This window comes from Leuresthes tenuis, unplaced genomic scaffold (assembly GCF_036924035.1).
Source record: "Leuresthes tenuis unplaced genomic scaffold, fLeuTen1.0.hap1 SCAF_7, whole genome shotgun sequence".
NCBI lineage: Eukaryota > Metazoa > Chordata > Actinopteri > Atheriniformes > Atherinopsidae > Leuresthes > Leuresthes tenuis.
In genome coordinates, this window is record NW_027325361.1 from 16,899,750 (window position 1) to 16,916,029 (window position 16,280).

Sequence of the window (16,280 nt, forward strand, 5' to 3'; positions counted from 1 at the left end):
TTTGCCAATTTCCCCTCTTGGTGTATGTTTTTGATTATTTATCTATTGTTTTTGTATTCTATGTCTATTTTAGATTAATTTATGTCCTTTATTCATCCATCCATTTGTCAGTTGTTTTACCACCTGGTTTATTGTTTTCGCCCTTGGATGAATTAAAGGATAGTTCTTTTATTTATATGTTTTATTTCAATGTCTCTTTATTCAATTTACTTGACTGATTTTTTTTTTATCTTACAGTACAAATGTAAATTTTACCCACCACTGGCATTTCCTCATTGAAAATCTGTAAGATTGATGAGATCTGTTTATGATTGCGTTTCCTGAAGTCGTCTATTCAGGAGACAGTTTCGTAGTGCTTTGGGCTTGGAGGTGGGTGGGAGGGTTTATTATGTTCCCTCTTATTCATAAACTCATTTTTTATTGTTTATTTCATTTATTGGGTAAGCACTTTGTGTCATATTCTTTTTGTGTGAACATTCCTATAACACATAAAGACGGGTTGGAGACTGATATTCATATTGATATTCATATTTAAAACCACAATTAGTGAATTTGAATAGAAAATGAAAGAGTTGCCTTGAATTTGCAGTCGTGCATCATCTCAGTTATTCACAAAGATTCCATGGAAGCAAGTCAGTTACGTGTCGACTACTCCCAGTGTGCCACTTCTCATCGCCTCTTTGTCCATCTTTCTCTTATCCAGCTTCTTCTTTCTACTCCTCCTTTCCAACTTTCTTTCCTCCCACTGTCTCACCCCCACCAGAGGGGGAGACCCAGGTGATTATTACGCTGGTTTCTCTCATCGAAATCCTGGCTGGTTGGTTCCATCCCCCTCCACCCTCCTTCCTCTGTCTGTTAGACTTGGATCTCACTACCTGTGTCTTTTTCTACAATCCCCTCATCTCCTCCCCTCCTCTTTTTCTTTACCCCTCCTCTCTTTATTTTCATCCTTTATTTAACTCTCCCTTTTTGTCTAGCTGTAAATTTCCTACTCTGTCTACCTCGCATCACGACCACAGTTCACTTGGCTGCATTTAGCTTTTTTCCTCTCTTGTTCTTTTCTTCTTTTGTTTTTCTGCTGTCCCCCACCCCCACCCCCACCCACCACTCCTCTCCTTACCCAACCCCACCTGCTCCTACTGCTGTTTCTCTCCTCTGGGGCTCCATCCATCAGGTTGTCGGGGGCTGCTAGCGGCCGACTCTCAGCCACCATATTTCACCGCCAGCCAGCCAAGCAGCTGACAGCACAGCCACCGCCAGGAAATTGCTTTGGCTGTGAGCTGAATTTCAAACACAGCCACACTGCGTCGCCTGGGCCGCCCAAGCACCGCTTCCCTCTTTCTGTCTCTCTCCTGCCAATCTCTCTGCACACAGCTCTATGTTTCTCTCTGTCTTTCTCTCATTTTCTCCTCACTGTTTGTCTTTATGTACTTCTTCCCTCCCCTTCTCTCTCCTTGTTGCCCATCTCTGTTTTTTTCTGTTTGCTCTTCCCTGCCTCCTCTGTCAGTTCACACGCACACGTTACCAGAGCCACATTTTGATTTTGATTTAGTTTCTTTTTCACTCTTGTCCATATTTTTTCTTCCCTTTCCTCCTATTCTTCCCTTCCTCTCCTCTTCTTTATGACCCACAGGGAACAAGGTGTGGTGCTGAATCTTTAATGAGCAGAGAAGGGAGTAGATAAAGAGGGAGAAGAGCTGAAGGATAAAACCAGGAGAACCGGGGCAAAGTGATAAGATAGAGAGTTGAGGCAAAGAGGAGGGGTGCTGGTGGGTGTTGCACTATAGTTAAGGGTCAGAAGGTGTGTTGGTGTGGGTGTTGTATGAAGGCTTGTGTGGCTGCCCTTATCAGATTCAGTTTAAGACTGTTGAAGTGAGGTTGTTTTTGGCCACTTCTGCTTCTTTCCTTGTTTAGCTTTACGATTGTGGTTGAAGACATACTAAAAACATATTTTGGCTGCTGGATCACAAGTTAAACACTTATTGTCTAGAACTGTGAAATAGTGACCAGGACAATCCCATAGTCGGTTAAAATCAGATCTGTGTTTGAATGTCTGAGTCAATCTTAAATAAGACAGCTCTAAATGTTGATATTTTATGTGCTTTGATAACACAAATGCAATAAATGGACAGTAGGTAGATGCTGAAATAATTCTCTCCCCATTTTACTTCGGTAAAAAACTTCAGTGTGTAACAATACATTAAGGGCCAGATTTACAAATCAGAGCAAATAAGCTTGGGGCCTCAATGCAAATCAAGTACCAACGTGAGTAATCAATCAAGAGCATCTTAAATAATTGTGCAGTCGCAGACATGCAGACCTTTTGATGGTCAGTTGTGGACAGTTAAAGGAGACACATTATTCCCTTTTTTCACAAACAGGTTACTGAGATCTTAATGAAAACTGCACACCAAACTTATAGAAAACTACTTGAAGTGCAGTTGCATTAACATATACTTACAATTCTCTCATCTGCAGTGTGACAGTGGACAGCTGACTCGTTGTGAGTCATGTTTTGAACTGTGCCAAGTTGTTAAAGCACGCACACCTGAAAGCATGGATTACTGAGCTTATAATTTCTCCGTCACTTGGAGACTTTACCTCTGGACTTTACCATCGCTCCATTCTTCCGTGTTTTAAGTATTTAGGGGCACTACTTAATTGGGCAATATTTACCAGTGATTGTACCAGTGCTGTACTAGTGGTTTATTCATTGATAAATGGGAAATCAGATTGTTCCAGGGTTTTGTTTTTTTTCTAGGTTTTAAGTTGATGACTTCAGACGCTCAACTATATCCTCTCAAGCACAGAAAAGAAGGGATTTTCCCATAGTATCACCTTTAGCACAGGCCCAGCTTGTTGCTATGATTATTACTACATTGATATTCGTTAAGTGTAAAAGTGACTGCTTATTTCTCATTAAGTTACTGAAAATACTTGAGCAAAACAGATAAAATTAGAATCTGCCTACATCATTATTGGATTTTTACTTTCTCAGATGTGTTCCGAGGCTTCAGTTTTCCAAGAGAGAAATGTTTCCACAGTTCAGAATTATGGACAGTGATTAAACGTCAAAGTGTGTAAAAATTATTGATGGTTTAATTCTTTACCTTATCGACTGGCCGGCCATCATTGCATTTTCCAACCCTCAATTCCCAAATGCTATTTTGGGAAATGAAGACACCGGGAACATTTTGGAAACATTTTGGGCTGAAACCTCTCTGAACTCCGGCAAATTAATGATAACATGCCTTCGCACTAAACTTGATCTGATACGCTCTGCTTCTATGGTGACAATTCTCACTCTTCCTCCAAGAGCTCTTTTTTTCTCAGCTGCACCTCCTCATTGCAACAACCATCACAGAAATGTCAGATGCAAAGTTCAACACGTGCCTTGTTGCAGTAAATAACATTGTTACCAGAAACGTTCGTAAATCTACAACGTGATCAATGACCCCCCCCCCCAGATTTTACACTTTGAAAGACAAGCACCCAAAAATGTAACCTGCAGCTCTAAACCTAGAACAGTCTATTTATTCATGCCTTTTGGCTCCTAACCTTTGACCGCAATTCTTTCTGAAGTCTCAACAGTTGTTTTCCGAGGCCAGAACAGGGTCTGTGAGTAAACTTTTATATTTTTACCAACTTTAAAATAACTCAAGACAAACCAACTACAGATGTATTGCAACACTAGTTTTAATATGCTGGATTTGTCGCCTGGATCTCTCATCACAACTTAACTTGTGTGAGGTGCTTTTCTGTGTGCAATTCATTGTACTGTGAGTGGGTATTTCATTCTTACAAGTACGAGACACGTTTTAGTTCATTTTGAGTTCAAAGTCTCACTTTTCCAAAGTGAACGCACAAAATAGTAGGTAAATGCTTTAAATGGCACTTTAATATTCTTACAACAGCAGCTGCTTTCACCCCATGTGGGGACACCAGCCTTGAATTTTACATAGGCTTGAAACATTTCAGTTTTATTCCATCAGTGTTAGAGTTTCTTTTTATGACCTCACACGCGTGTTGAATCTTACTTCAGTTCACTTTGCACATTTTTTATATCAATATTTGTCCAACACTGAACTTTATGAGCAGTCAGTAGGTAGAAATGGTCTCACAGTTTATTAGACATCTAAGCCATGCAGGATGTTGTGAGGGTCCTGCAGGTTGTTGGGTTATACAAAACGTTATGACCAGACGTTCGAGAATATGTTATTCTTAGGTATCACACGGTGTGCGTGCGCACGTGTGTGTTGACTGAAGGCTTACGAAGTCAAGCAAGAGACACATATCTTATCAAATCCAGTTTACACAGAAGGTACTACAGAGAGAGGACATTACACACTCAATATGAAGTCAGTATTAACTTGATAAATAAGTTGAGTGTATGTGATGAATCTGGGGAGTCCACAAGAGACTTTGTGTATTTATACCATATTCCTCTCAGCTCACCAGTCCAGTCCATGTATGTACTCATGCTTTGCCCTTCTGAAGGACAGCTTGATTGAAGTTATGTGTGGGTGATTGGCTCCCTTCAGGTTTAACAGTATTTTGAGCCCACGCTGTCAGGAGGTTTTGAGGTAATCCCGTGAGTCAAAGCCAAGTCCATCTTTTCTCCCGGGCGGAGAATTATCTGACAGAAAACTATCACAGCTGACTTGCTGTTTTTTTGTTTCTCTTTGTTTTTCAAAAGATTTTCTCAGTTTCTCTGTTCTCTTTCTCTTTTCCCCCCATCAGCGGGTCAGTTTGGAGTTCTACATTGATGTTCATGCCCACTCCACAATGCTGAACGGCTTCATGTATGGAAATGTGTTTGAAGACGAGGAGCGCGTTCAGAGACAGGCTGTCTTCCCCAGACTGCTGTGCCAAAATGCACCAGACTTCTCCTTTGTAAGTCAAACTAACAGACACACACACTCACTATAGGGGTGGGCTCAGGACCAGAATTTTACCAGCTTTGGTTGAGGAGTTAAGCTCAGAATGAGTGCATGAAATAGTGTTATCTCAGCAAGTACTGATGAAGAGGTGTTCAGTGAGGCACTGAATTGCCAACTGCTGCACTCTTAATGGTAGACGCTTGAGAACATAGGTTGGACTGGGTACCTGTGATGTGAAGCTGTATGCGTTAGCTTGGTGTTGTTTTTAAGAAACATATGCTTCATTGGTTTTAGGTGAGACGAAAACTCCCAGATTACATGCATGAATTAATTAGCAATAAGTTATGCACCCGGAGGACTTGAATGAAAATGCACACACTCACACTGAAGATGTTGAGTTACTTAAGGAGATAGGTGTGAAGAGGAAAGGAGCACATGAAAGCAGAGATTTTCACCTTGACCACAGGAGAGACGAGGATAATTTTTAAAAAAAAACACTTGAAAGCATAAAACAAACTTTATGAAAGCAACACGAAATAACTTAAATTTAAAAACACAGATAATTTATTTATTTTAGATATTGATTCAGTTCTATATTAGATGTGCAATATTTGTGATGGTAGATGTCCTGACGTCGCAGAAATATGAAAATAAATTATGCATGGGAGTCTGCATCCTTCATCCAGAAAATATCTTTTCAATTAAGGTGTAAAATAAGTTTGATGAATTTACATTAACGATGGGGGTTTGCCGATACACATTGGTATCAATCTTGTCCTACAAACTCCAAAGTAAAAACAAAGTGAAACTGGTTTTCTAAAAGTTTTTCTCACTTAGTATGGGATTAAAGTACTTTAAACTTGGCTCATTTTTGCCTTTCTTACATTCTTTGTGGCAAAAATGTTTTTGCTCTACTGGGTTCAGGTCCAGACTCTTGGTTGGGTAAACCCGAACCCAATCAAGCCGGGACCTAAATCTGTCGATTCAGGACAGAGTTTCCCTGAAGCCACTTGTTTGTTTTCTTAGAGGTACGCAGCAGGTGGTTTTCTTGGAGAAATTATTTCAATTCAAATGATGACTAAATAACTCTGCATCCAGCAATTATATATGTGTTTCAAATTCCTTTCAAAACTATGTCAGTGGTATGACTTCCCCTGACCCCGAGTGCCCTCTGGCAAGACACTGAACCCCACTTTGCCTCCTGATCTGTCAATGAGTGAATGTGTGTGATAGAGAAAGAAAGCCCAGCTTAACCTGTAACATGTATAGGCTAAGACGTGCTGTAAGCCTGTATGTGAATAGGTGGATGTGCCTGTAGTGTAGTGTGCTTTGACTGGTCAGCTAGACTATAAGTTCTATAAGCACGGTCCTTTTACTTTAGATAGACCCAAAATACTGCAGAATTGTTATTGAAGCGTTCGCCAAATCTGCACACCTAAACGTGTCTCACACGTCTCCGGATATTTCGAGCAACCTTGATTTTTACTTTGACACTTGCAACTATTGGACCTCATATAGATAGAAATGTGCCCTCCCTGATTACAACCAGTTAATTCAATTAGACACAGGTAGCCTGCAATCAAGTTGTGGAAGCACCTCAAGTATCACTTATAGCAGTGGGATGCACCAGAACTTAATTGCAGATGTCGTAACAAAGGCCACAAGCACTTATTTAAATGGGAAATTAAATTTTCAACAAATTAACAAATTATCAAAACACTCCAACACCATGTTTTCATTTTTTCATCGTAGAAGATTGTGTAGGTCAATGACAAAAACAGATATCTGCATGTAGAAAACTTGAAAGGGTCTCAAAACGCGAAGGTCATAAGGCAGCACAGGTCTGTCAAAGTAGGCCTCGATGGTCTGTTTGAGCAGTGCAGGTGGTCTGCTAAAGCTCCCGAAAAGAAAGGATGGTGTAAACTCTTTCACACAGCCTCACAAAGAAAACCCTTTCATAAAGATACATTATCCACCAAACAGTGTCCTTTCAGCCCTGTTTCACCTCTAATGACCTTTGTTTACGTAGTGACAGCGACATTTCGTAAGAGAGGCCCTTCACACGCATATTAAAGAATAACCTTTATTACCCGTGACATCTCAGAGCCAACCTAAGAGAAGTCAGACAGGCAGATGTTTGTCCACACATCTATGAGAATGTCACTTGCTGTTAGTGTCTATACGCTGGTGTGCGTCATGAAGGACGAGTAAAACTCCATATCATGAGAAACTCTCTTTCTGTCTCAGTATGGCTTGTGTGACAGCTGGCCCAGAGGTCATCTCCCTTACTGCGCTTTCGTCCCTCTGCCCATTCAGCACTACCTAAAGCCCAGTGCAGCAGCAGCGCAACACAATCACGGCAAACTCCCATTGGTGGTCGCCAAGTCTGCACTTCAGCAACTCAACTCTCACTACTGCAGTGTGAAATGACAGTGAATGGAAAGTTTTTCCACTCTCTTCCCAAGACGCCATCGTATTGTGTAGTATAGCTGACACACTCAAAGCTAAAATAGATTTTTTCTTTTTTTTTTTTCGACTTTACCCATTTACAGCCAGGGTTTGTAATGACTTTGTGTAACTCTGTTGAAGTAAGTTGCTCCCTGTTAGTTGTGGTGGCAACAAAATAACATGACATGATGGTGTTTTTTATTACGGAGATAATACTGCACATAGCAGTTATGTTTGTACGCTCAAACAAAAGTAAATTCATACTGTGCGTCAAATATTTATCTTTTAAAATCTTTCAGTGTGTACTGTATGTACTAATTGATGAAATTACATACACATTTTCTCAACTTACCATACTATCTTAGCTGGTGTTGGGTCACCTTGTGAGTTGGTGTGTGATTGGAACCGGAAACTAGTAGTAGCACCGCAGTCGTCATGAAGTACAATTCATGGGCTTGATAAAGTCAGTGTACAGAGCTTAAAGCTGCTTTCTTTAGGGCCAGAATATTTAGAAAGAGAGACAGAGCTAAAGACAGATGTTTATAACCTGACTGCCCATACATACAGTCAGTTCTGTGACTCAGCTGATAAAGTGGTCATCTAACAACAGGAAGGTGGTGATTTGATCACCAGTACATCCAGGTGTCGAAGAGTCCTTGGACAAAAAAACTGAACACTCACAGTGTGCGATTGTAAAGATTGCTTACTGTATATAGAATGCACATATATATATTGAGTGAGTAAAAGAGTAACACGTAAATCACTTCGTAGAATCCAGACAAAATGAAAAAGGTGCTAAAATGAATGTAAACCATTTACACACATACCTTTCTTTGAGATGTAATATTCAATGTGATATAAAAACTATTTTCAAGAAGACCTGCAGCATACTGATGAGAGGAAAGGAATCCAGTCAATGATACCACAGTGACCAAAGAAATGGAAGTTTTTTGAATGATGGCTATCAGTGGTATTACTTTTTCAGCTACTTCCACAATGGCTTTATTTGTCAGAAGCAGTCTCGTGAGCAGCATCTATTCTAATTTATAGTCTGTGTGTAGAGCAGGCCCTTACGATGGGTTTGCCATGTTCTTATGGTAAAGGACTGAACTACACATGCAGTTTTCAACAGATAAAAACATAAATTCTATAAATTCTCTCTTTTGACAGTTTAGCTTTTCTGAATATCTGGAGCCTATCCCAGCTGTCATTGGGCGAGATGTTGTGTACACTCTGGACAGGTCAACTATGCACGTTCACACTCACTCCTAAGGACAATTTTAGAGACACCATTAACCTAACATGCATGTTTTTGGGCGGTTTTTAGCCACTCAAAAAAAAAAGAAAAGCTCATCGTGATCACAATGTTATCACCCTTTATTCTAAGCCGACATGGTATTTTATACAACCAAGACACCTATTTAAACATCCACGATACCTGAAGCAACATAAGCATTTTTGTTTCTCTGTTTTAGGTCTTCTTTAAATCCATAAATGTGTATATCTGTCTCATTAACTGCTATGGTTTATGAGCTAGTTGTGAAATTTGTTGTTTGATGATTGGCAGATTGAATTAATTTAGTGTTTTCAGACAGAAGTATCAAAACACTGAACTGACAAAAAATGGGGAGCCAATGGGAGCCAAGGGGAAGGAATGACCATAGGACCACTTGAGAGTCTTTGAAGAGTCTCCCACAAAAAACTTGCTTTGTTACTTTACTTTTTTTATTTTAATCAGTAAATAATTTTAAAGATATATAATCAATAGGTTTTTTGCCGAGCTTGTTCACTGTAAATCCTTTTTTCTGTGAAATAATCTTATCCTTAAGATTCTCAAACTGAATGATTGCTGTACTCTTGAAAAGTAAACTCATTGGTGTCTGTGGTATTCAGGATTTATAGAGTTGCTGAAGATGGTTAAACAGGATGGGATGCTCAGTAACACAAGCACTTCACCCAAAATCTTGAAAGTTGCTCTGACCATAAATACATCACACATGGCTGTGTTTCCACGTGTTTCTCTAGTCCAACACCTCTTTTAACCGAGATGTGGTGAAGGCCGGGACTGGACGGCGCTTCCTTGGCGGTCTCCTTGACGACACTTCCTACTGCTACACTCTCGAGGTGTCTTTCTACAGCTACATGACAGCTGGCAGCAACGCCCCAGTGCCATACACTGAGGAAACTTGTATCCTTCATCAAGTGTGATCCGTGTGTGTGTGCATGTGTGTGTGTGTGGACGAAAAAAGAAAATACGAGGTTCAAAATGTACATAGCAGCTGTTATGGCCCCTTTTTATGTCTCCTCTCCCCTCATCTGACACACAAAAACACAAGCACACACTCTTTAGTCTGCCACTGAAGTCGGAGTCATTATCTTAATATTTGCTAGAGCGCATGCATGCGTGCGTGAATGTATTTGTCGGGTCATGTGCTCTCAGTAAAAAAGCATGTTGCTCTTTTGCTGCCTCTTGTTGCGACAGATGCTCAGTGACAGAACAAGGGTGTGATATCTGCATCTATTGTTTTCATTTTCAAAAGAGAGCTTGTTTTGGCATATGTAGTGCCGTGTGTGTGCACAGTTGAAGCTTTCATTCTCGTAAACAATGGAACAATAGAGCAAACAAAATTCCTGTAAACTGTAGTCATGAACACACACACACACACAGGGATTTAGCACTGAAGCTGAAGGTCGCAGACGCCTTAATGGAGGCAAATGGGAAGAAGTTTTCCTTCGTCTGACCTTCTCTGGGCTGAGGTGCTCCTGAGAGATGGCCGATAGCGGTCTGAGATCTTACTGGAAGAGTGAAAGGTAAGAGGAGGAAAGAGAGATTTAGAGAGTGATAAGGACCATATATATGAAAAGTATGAGCTCTCTTGCACATTCACTGCAGGTGGAGGGGCAGGTGGATATAGACGTAGCCCTAGTGCCCTCTAGTGCCAACAGCTGGCAGCCTTCCTCACCATGGCCAAGGTACAATTCAATAATACATGAAAATGAAGAAATAAAAAGAATCATTTCAAGATTATTGGGTCACTAGAAATCTTTATGGTGATATATTTTTGTAGTTATTTCGGGACAGATAAACATGCATTCTGGAGGAGGATAAAGAGGCAAAATAAAAACAAGCCTGCTCTTTGCTGTCCAAACTAAACCATTATTGCATTATTATGCAGTATATGTTATGAGCTTTTTTCTGCACACTCTTGTCACTTTAATGCTTTAATGCTTCTTTATTGCTTCTCATAGAAACAGTTGTCTGCTGTCTATGCTAAACAAAGAACCCCGAACTAATTCTACTACTCTATATTTTCATTCAAGCTCACGGCAGTATTTTTAGAGTAAAGCAAGAAAAAGGGGAGCGAGCTGCCTTCCTGTGCGAGTATTTCTTCTGAAGGTCATACTACGTTTAAGACTCCAGTTTTGCCAGTAGGACTTCTTCTTTTGTTTTTTTTTTTTGTTTATTTTTTGTATGCTTGTTGAGCTGCGAGAATTGAGGGTTCCAAGGAGGAGGAGCTCTACGGGGTGGGCAGGCTGACATGGACCTGGTGTAGAGTGGAGATTGGGGTCAGGCAGGTTGAAGGAACCGACCATGTCACTTTTTACGCCCCAGCAGCCTGCTCAATGGAGCGTGTAAATCATCAACAGAGACCTTTAGCATCCCCCCTCCCTCTACCTGCCCGACCCCACCACTTTTCTCACCTGATGCACACGCACACACACACACAAACACTCACATGTACACGCGTACCCCCAAACTAATACATGAAAAATAAGTAATAACCTTGGCCTCTCACTCAAACCACCTCCCAAATGTGCTGCCCTCACCTTTTCATCTCTCCCTTCTCACGTTCTTCTCGGCAGTGAATTGCAGCCAACCAGAATTGAAATCGTAACCTTTCCAACAACCAAGACTTTTGTCACAGTTTGAAGGTGCTCAGGAAAAGGTGTAATGCTTTGTGAGTGGGTGTGAGTGTGTATTTGTTTTGGATTTCTCCTCACTTGTCCTCTTCTCTCCTCGACATTGTTCTTTCCTCTCATCTCATCACCGACAAAATAACAGCTCATTATATCATCTAGTCAAGCTGAGAATGCTCTTCTCTGAAACAGCAGGGAGAGCCTTTCTTGTGTGTCTGACTTCTCATCGTCCTCTAATCATTTGACATCATTTGTGTTTCCTTGTGTGCATGCTCCTGCTCCTACATGTCCTGTATGTTTTATGTTAAGTGAAGCTCCTGCATGCTTACAGCTCTGCACTTAGAGTGGCATGTAGTGCATCTTCCAGAGCCAGATTGCAAACCTTTTAGCCAATTTCTTTTTTTCTTTTTTTCTTTTAATTAAACAACAGCATGTTCTGATGGATTCTCTAATCCAGAATGTGATTTGAACCTAAAAGTCAAGTTGATCCAGGTTGAGAGAATCTGGGATCCTGTTCAAAACACAGCTGGATGCTTTGTGACGTGTGTGTGTGTGTGTATGTAGCTTTACGTGTGTGTCCTGGTGCAGAATGTGTATTTTATGGGAGCCTTCTTATGACTTTGAAGAACTCTTTGAAAGACATTTAGGATTAAAAGCATCCCTCGACGTTTGTTTTCTTTTTTCTTTGAGTTGAGCATTTATTCTTTTTCAGATACTCGGAGTAGAAAGACAGTTTTTTGATTCCAAAAAGTTTTCCATCAAAGGAGGTCACTCGCTACCTAATCAAGGGCAAGATTGTTTGGCTGTTCATCAGATTTGTATGACGTCACAAATTGGTAGATGCGCTGATTCTCTGCATGTGTGTGACACCTGTCTGCCAGCCGAGCAACGCTTGATGTGCATTTCGCGGTAACAGTGGGACTCCATGAATACCGGAGCTGCCAAAGGAACACAGTATGCATCACTGAACCTGACACCCAATGGACAAGCTGTGACAAGTATGCAAATGATATAGCTTGGAGGCAAATATGCTTCACCAACACGCATCATACACATCACATCACACAGACATGCACATATACAAGTAAGCATACGCACACAGACCCTCGGATTTATACACACAGTTGATTGCACGAATATTGTTGCCATGCTCAGATGAGCAGGTGCCCTCACATGAGTACTCTCAAAGATGCTCACATGCACATCTCCAGTTGTGTTGTGCTAGTTTTTGTATATGCTGATAAAGCTGGTGTTCATGGAGAGTCTGGGAAAGTTTGAAAAAAAATCATTGGAACTAGGAGAGACTGTGTTTTTTGAGGATGATTTATGTTGTGCTCACCGCTGAAAATAGTTTTATGCTGAAACAAGTTGAAGTGGCAGTGGAAATGCAGGTAGTGAAAGAAGCTGAATTGACAGTGATAAAAGAGGTTTAAGTTGAAGTTCAGGCACTGAGAGGGACTGTACAAGTAAAATTGTGACTAAGCTGGAACAGTTTTCAGACGCGGAATTACTGACAGTAGATGAGCACTGCTTAATAGCAAGTTTAAAGTAATGAAAGAGTTTGTTGAGGAGGAAAACTTAGTGAGAATTTATCTGAAGTGTTAGGGGTGACAGTGAACAGCTGCATTTTTAGGGCAGGAAGAATATGTTTTTCATTGTTCCAACTTAATCTTCCTTTATTTACATTCTCCTCTCCATCAAAAGAAAACACAGATATAAAAGAAGGATTAACGACAGTCATAAGAAAGAATATAAAAATAGCATTGAACCTTTCTTTATTGAACATTAGAAGCAAAACAATTTAGCGAAATGAGTCCAGTAAAGAAATATAGAAAATGGTCCATAGTTTGTTTTCATTGCTGCATATTAGAGCTATGAGTCTATACTTTCAGAAATCTTTTCACCTTTTTTCATTACTCAGGTTGGAAAGCTTGTCTCCTTGACAGTGAAACTCTCCTGGCCGGGATTTAAATCAGCTCCTGGTTGTCCTTTGGACCACTATACGTGAGGTCTTTCTGTCTGTTGATTCGCTACTGAGGACAAAAACGTCCCTTTCTGTATTGCTGTTGTTGACTAGCCCCTTAATTAGCATTGATAATTAGTTCTCTACGTGTCAGTGCACTGACAGGACCTGCCAGTGGCTCATATTGATGGTTTGAATGTCCTCTTGCTTGTCTCCTTGTTAACTCCTGTCCAATCTAGACGGCATTCTCCACGTGTCTTGTTCATTTTACCACTTGGGGCCGTGTTGTCTGTTCGTCACCTTGTCTGTCTGTCTGGCAGGACAAGGCACGAGAGACGTGGCGGTGAAAGCCGCTAAATGTGGTGCTGACAGCAAACAGCTGCAGTAAACAACCCTTCCCTTTTGTCTCGCATGCCCCATAATCTCATCAGCGTCTAACCTGGCATGCCCTTGAGCCATGACAATGACCTGTTATTGATTAGATGAGACTATTATGTGTACCAAGACTGCACCTCGGCGGCATGCAGGCAAGATGCTGACACACTGCATACACACACCTCCGTGACCTCCCCAGTAATGGATAATGATAACACAAAGATAATGATATTGGATCCAGTGAAGTTGATAACATAATACAAACAATTTCATCAGTATTAGTCTTTGTGTTCATTCAACAATGATTAACTGAATGTGGATTGCAGCTGCCGAGATAGCTTTTCTGAATATTTCCACACCACCCAACACTCTAATCCATGTCACAGCTCGCCAACTGTTTCCTGGCTCTCACACACATCACTTCCTGCTGCAGCAACAGCCTGATTCCAGACCCTACGGTTTCCCCCGGCAACAAGCCAGACTGCAGTCAGGGCATCCTCTGTGTCTCCGTCATATACTCGGCGGAAGAAAATCTCCTTCAGAAGCTGACCGTCCATCACAAAACCTCCTGTAATAGACGGTGAGTCGTGACGAACCAAGCTGAGAGACCATCTGCGCATGGTGAGTCCGGGAGATATTTTTGTCGCTGAGCGTGCCTGGCCAAAGAGCCCAGGACTGGCACCGAACTCTGCTGATAAAAGAAAACTGAGGAAAACACCAAAAACTTTCCAGAGGTCGCAGTGAAGACATAAAGGATAGTAACAGGGTGTGTGTTTGTATCTACAGCATACAATTACTGTACATATATGTCATATGTGCTATGATATTAGGTATTAGGACCTATTTGTAGTGGAAGTATTTAAATGGTATTTATGGTTGCAGGGGCCTGTGAGTTCACCTGAGTTTGACCTGAATTTTTAACTATTACACCATCAGCACATTTAGACATTTACATGTCAGTAACGTGATTAGGAGTAAAAAGCATCTCAGAAAGATATGTTTTATCTGTCTGTGACAGATTACATAGACAAGTAGTTTTTCAATTCAAGGATGCAAATATTGTAATAGTGTAAGGGGCACAATTTCATTAAATGATTCAGAGAATCTAAGGCAGTCTCTCTACACAAAGATCAAGGCTCAAAACCCATATCGAATGGCAGTGATCATTAGTCCTCCGTTGGTCATGCATTAAAAACAGTAACAGATCTGTAATGGAAAAGCATGTTCATGTCATGCATACACGATTCTACCATTCATGATCTTAACTTATAAGAGCACAACGTTCTTTTTTATTTAAGATAGACTGAGGTGAAGTGTATCGTTCTAACGAATGAAAAATCTGAAGTTCTTTATGGAAGTTATCAATGCCTCTGAGAGCTCTCTCTCTGACTCCTCTGAGATAAAGAGAAAAGGGACCATCGAGTTTGAAGCTAACAGTTGAAAAGCCACCATCTGTGATGGGACTGTACATGGATAACTTGCACATCTGTGAAAACAGCATTAACACTGAACAATAAGTACAGATTCTGGAGCAACATATGATGCCAGTCAGATGAGAACTTTTTCAAGGAAGGTCTGCTTTTTTTCAGCAAGAGAAGAAAGCAACAGCATGGCTCTGTAGGGCAGTCAAGTACTGTCATCCAATGAAAACATTTGGTGCTTTATCAAACAAAAATGCTTATACAGTAGTTTAAGAATAATGGATGACAACGCTACAGTAAAACATGCCACTTCTTAATTTCTCAGTTGTTATTGCACTACCTTGCATTAAACAGAGGGTTGGAATGGTTTTGCAAAATAATTGGAAATTGTTTTCATTTTTTGTTTTTGATTTTGTGCACAGCCTGAAAAAAATGTTTCATATGCATTAGCTGTAAAAGTTGGAAACTAATAACTTTGCTCATTTCTTATTTTCTTATTTTTTTGTTTTTTTGACCTCCAGGTGGCAAAACTGAGGACATTCAGCACAACTGCAGCTTTTTCCTGGATATCTTACCAGCTTACATATTAGCTAAGACGCTAAAAAAAGATAGTGAACGTGGCCCAAATTGTAACTGTGATCCACTGCGATGATGCTGCCTGTGCTGGTCAGAAATGATACTCATACTCAACATTCAGTCCTTTGGTTCACATGTAGTTTGAGCTCAACCTCCTCAGGATGATCAGCCAAGAGTTTTGAAACAGGGGGACAGTAAACGGTAGTCTCAAAATGTAACCAGACAGACTGTCTGTTTGCACACACAAACACACACACACACAAAACACACACACTCACAGTGATTCTGGCCTGATGCAGGACTTGCAGACAAACAGCCAGATGGGGTATAAACAGAGTCTGGAGTCATGTGGAGAGTGTTGCCATCAGCCTGCAGGGTAAAGAAAGATGTTGTGTGCTGACATTTGAATATACAGACTCGCGAGGCATAGAGGGGTTTGCTTGCACATTTAGAAGTCTAATTGACCACATTTACTGTTGGCTTTATGTATAGGTTGTTTTTAGGTGAGTCAGGCTACGAAGCCGGAAGTGGACGCCCAGACAGCCTATTCGAACCACAGATGGATGGTTTACTGGTCTAGAACTTTGGGGCAATTGTTTTTCAACCTTGTAGCAACTAAAGTTTATGTAGCATACATCATTTTGCTTTCAGTGAAACTGGATATTGAAAATAAAAATCTATTTCTTTTTTTTTGTATGC

General features: G+C 40.7%; 1 protein-coding gene across 2 annotated transcripts in view; it reads left to right on the forward strand.

The window, feature by feature from the left end:
• Positions 1 to 16,280, forward strand: part of LOC140311949 (cytosolic carboxypeptidase 6-like) — a 265,883-nt gene that overhangs the window by 247,688 nt on the left and 1,915 nt on the right. For both annotated transcript variants that reach the window (XM_072389569.1, XM_072389568.1), the window contains 2 exons: positions 4,741 to 4,893; positions 9,354 to 9,516. In XM_072389569.1, the coding sequence (XP_072245670.1) occupies positions 4,741 to 4,893; positions 9,354 to 9,516 (316 nt within the window). The remainder of the gene's footprint in view (positions 1 to 4,740; positions 4,894 to 9,353; positions 9,517 to 16,280) is intronic.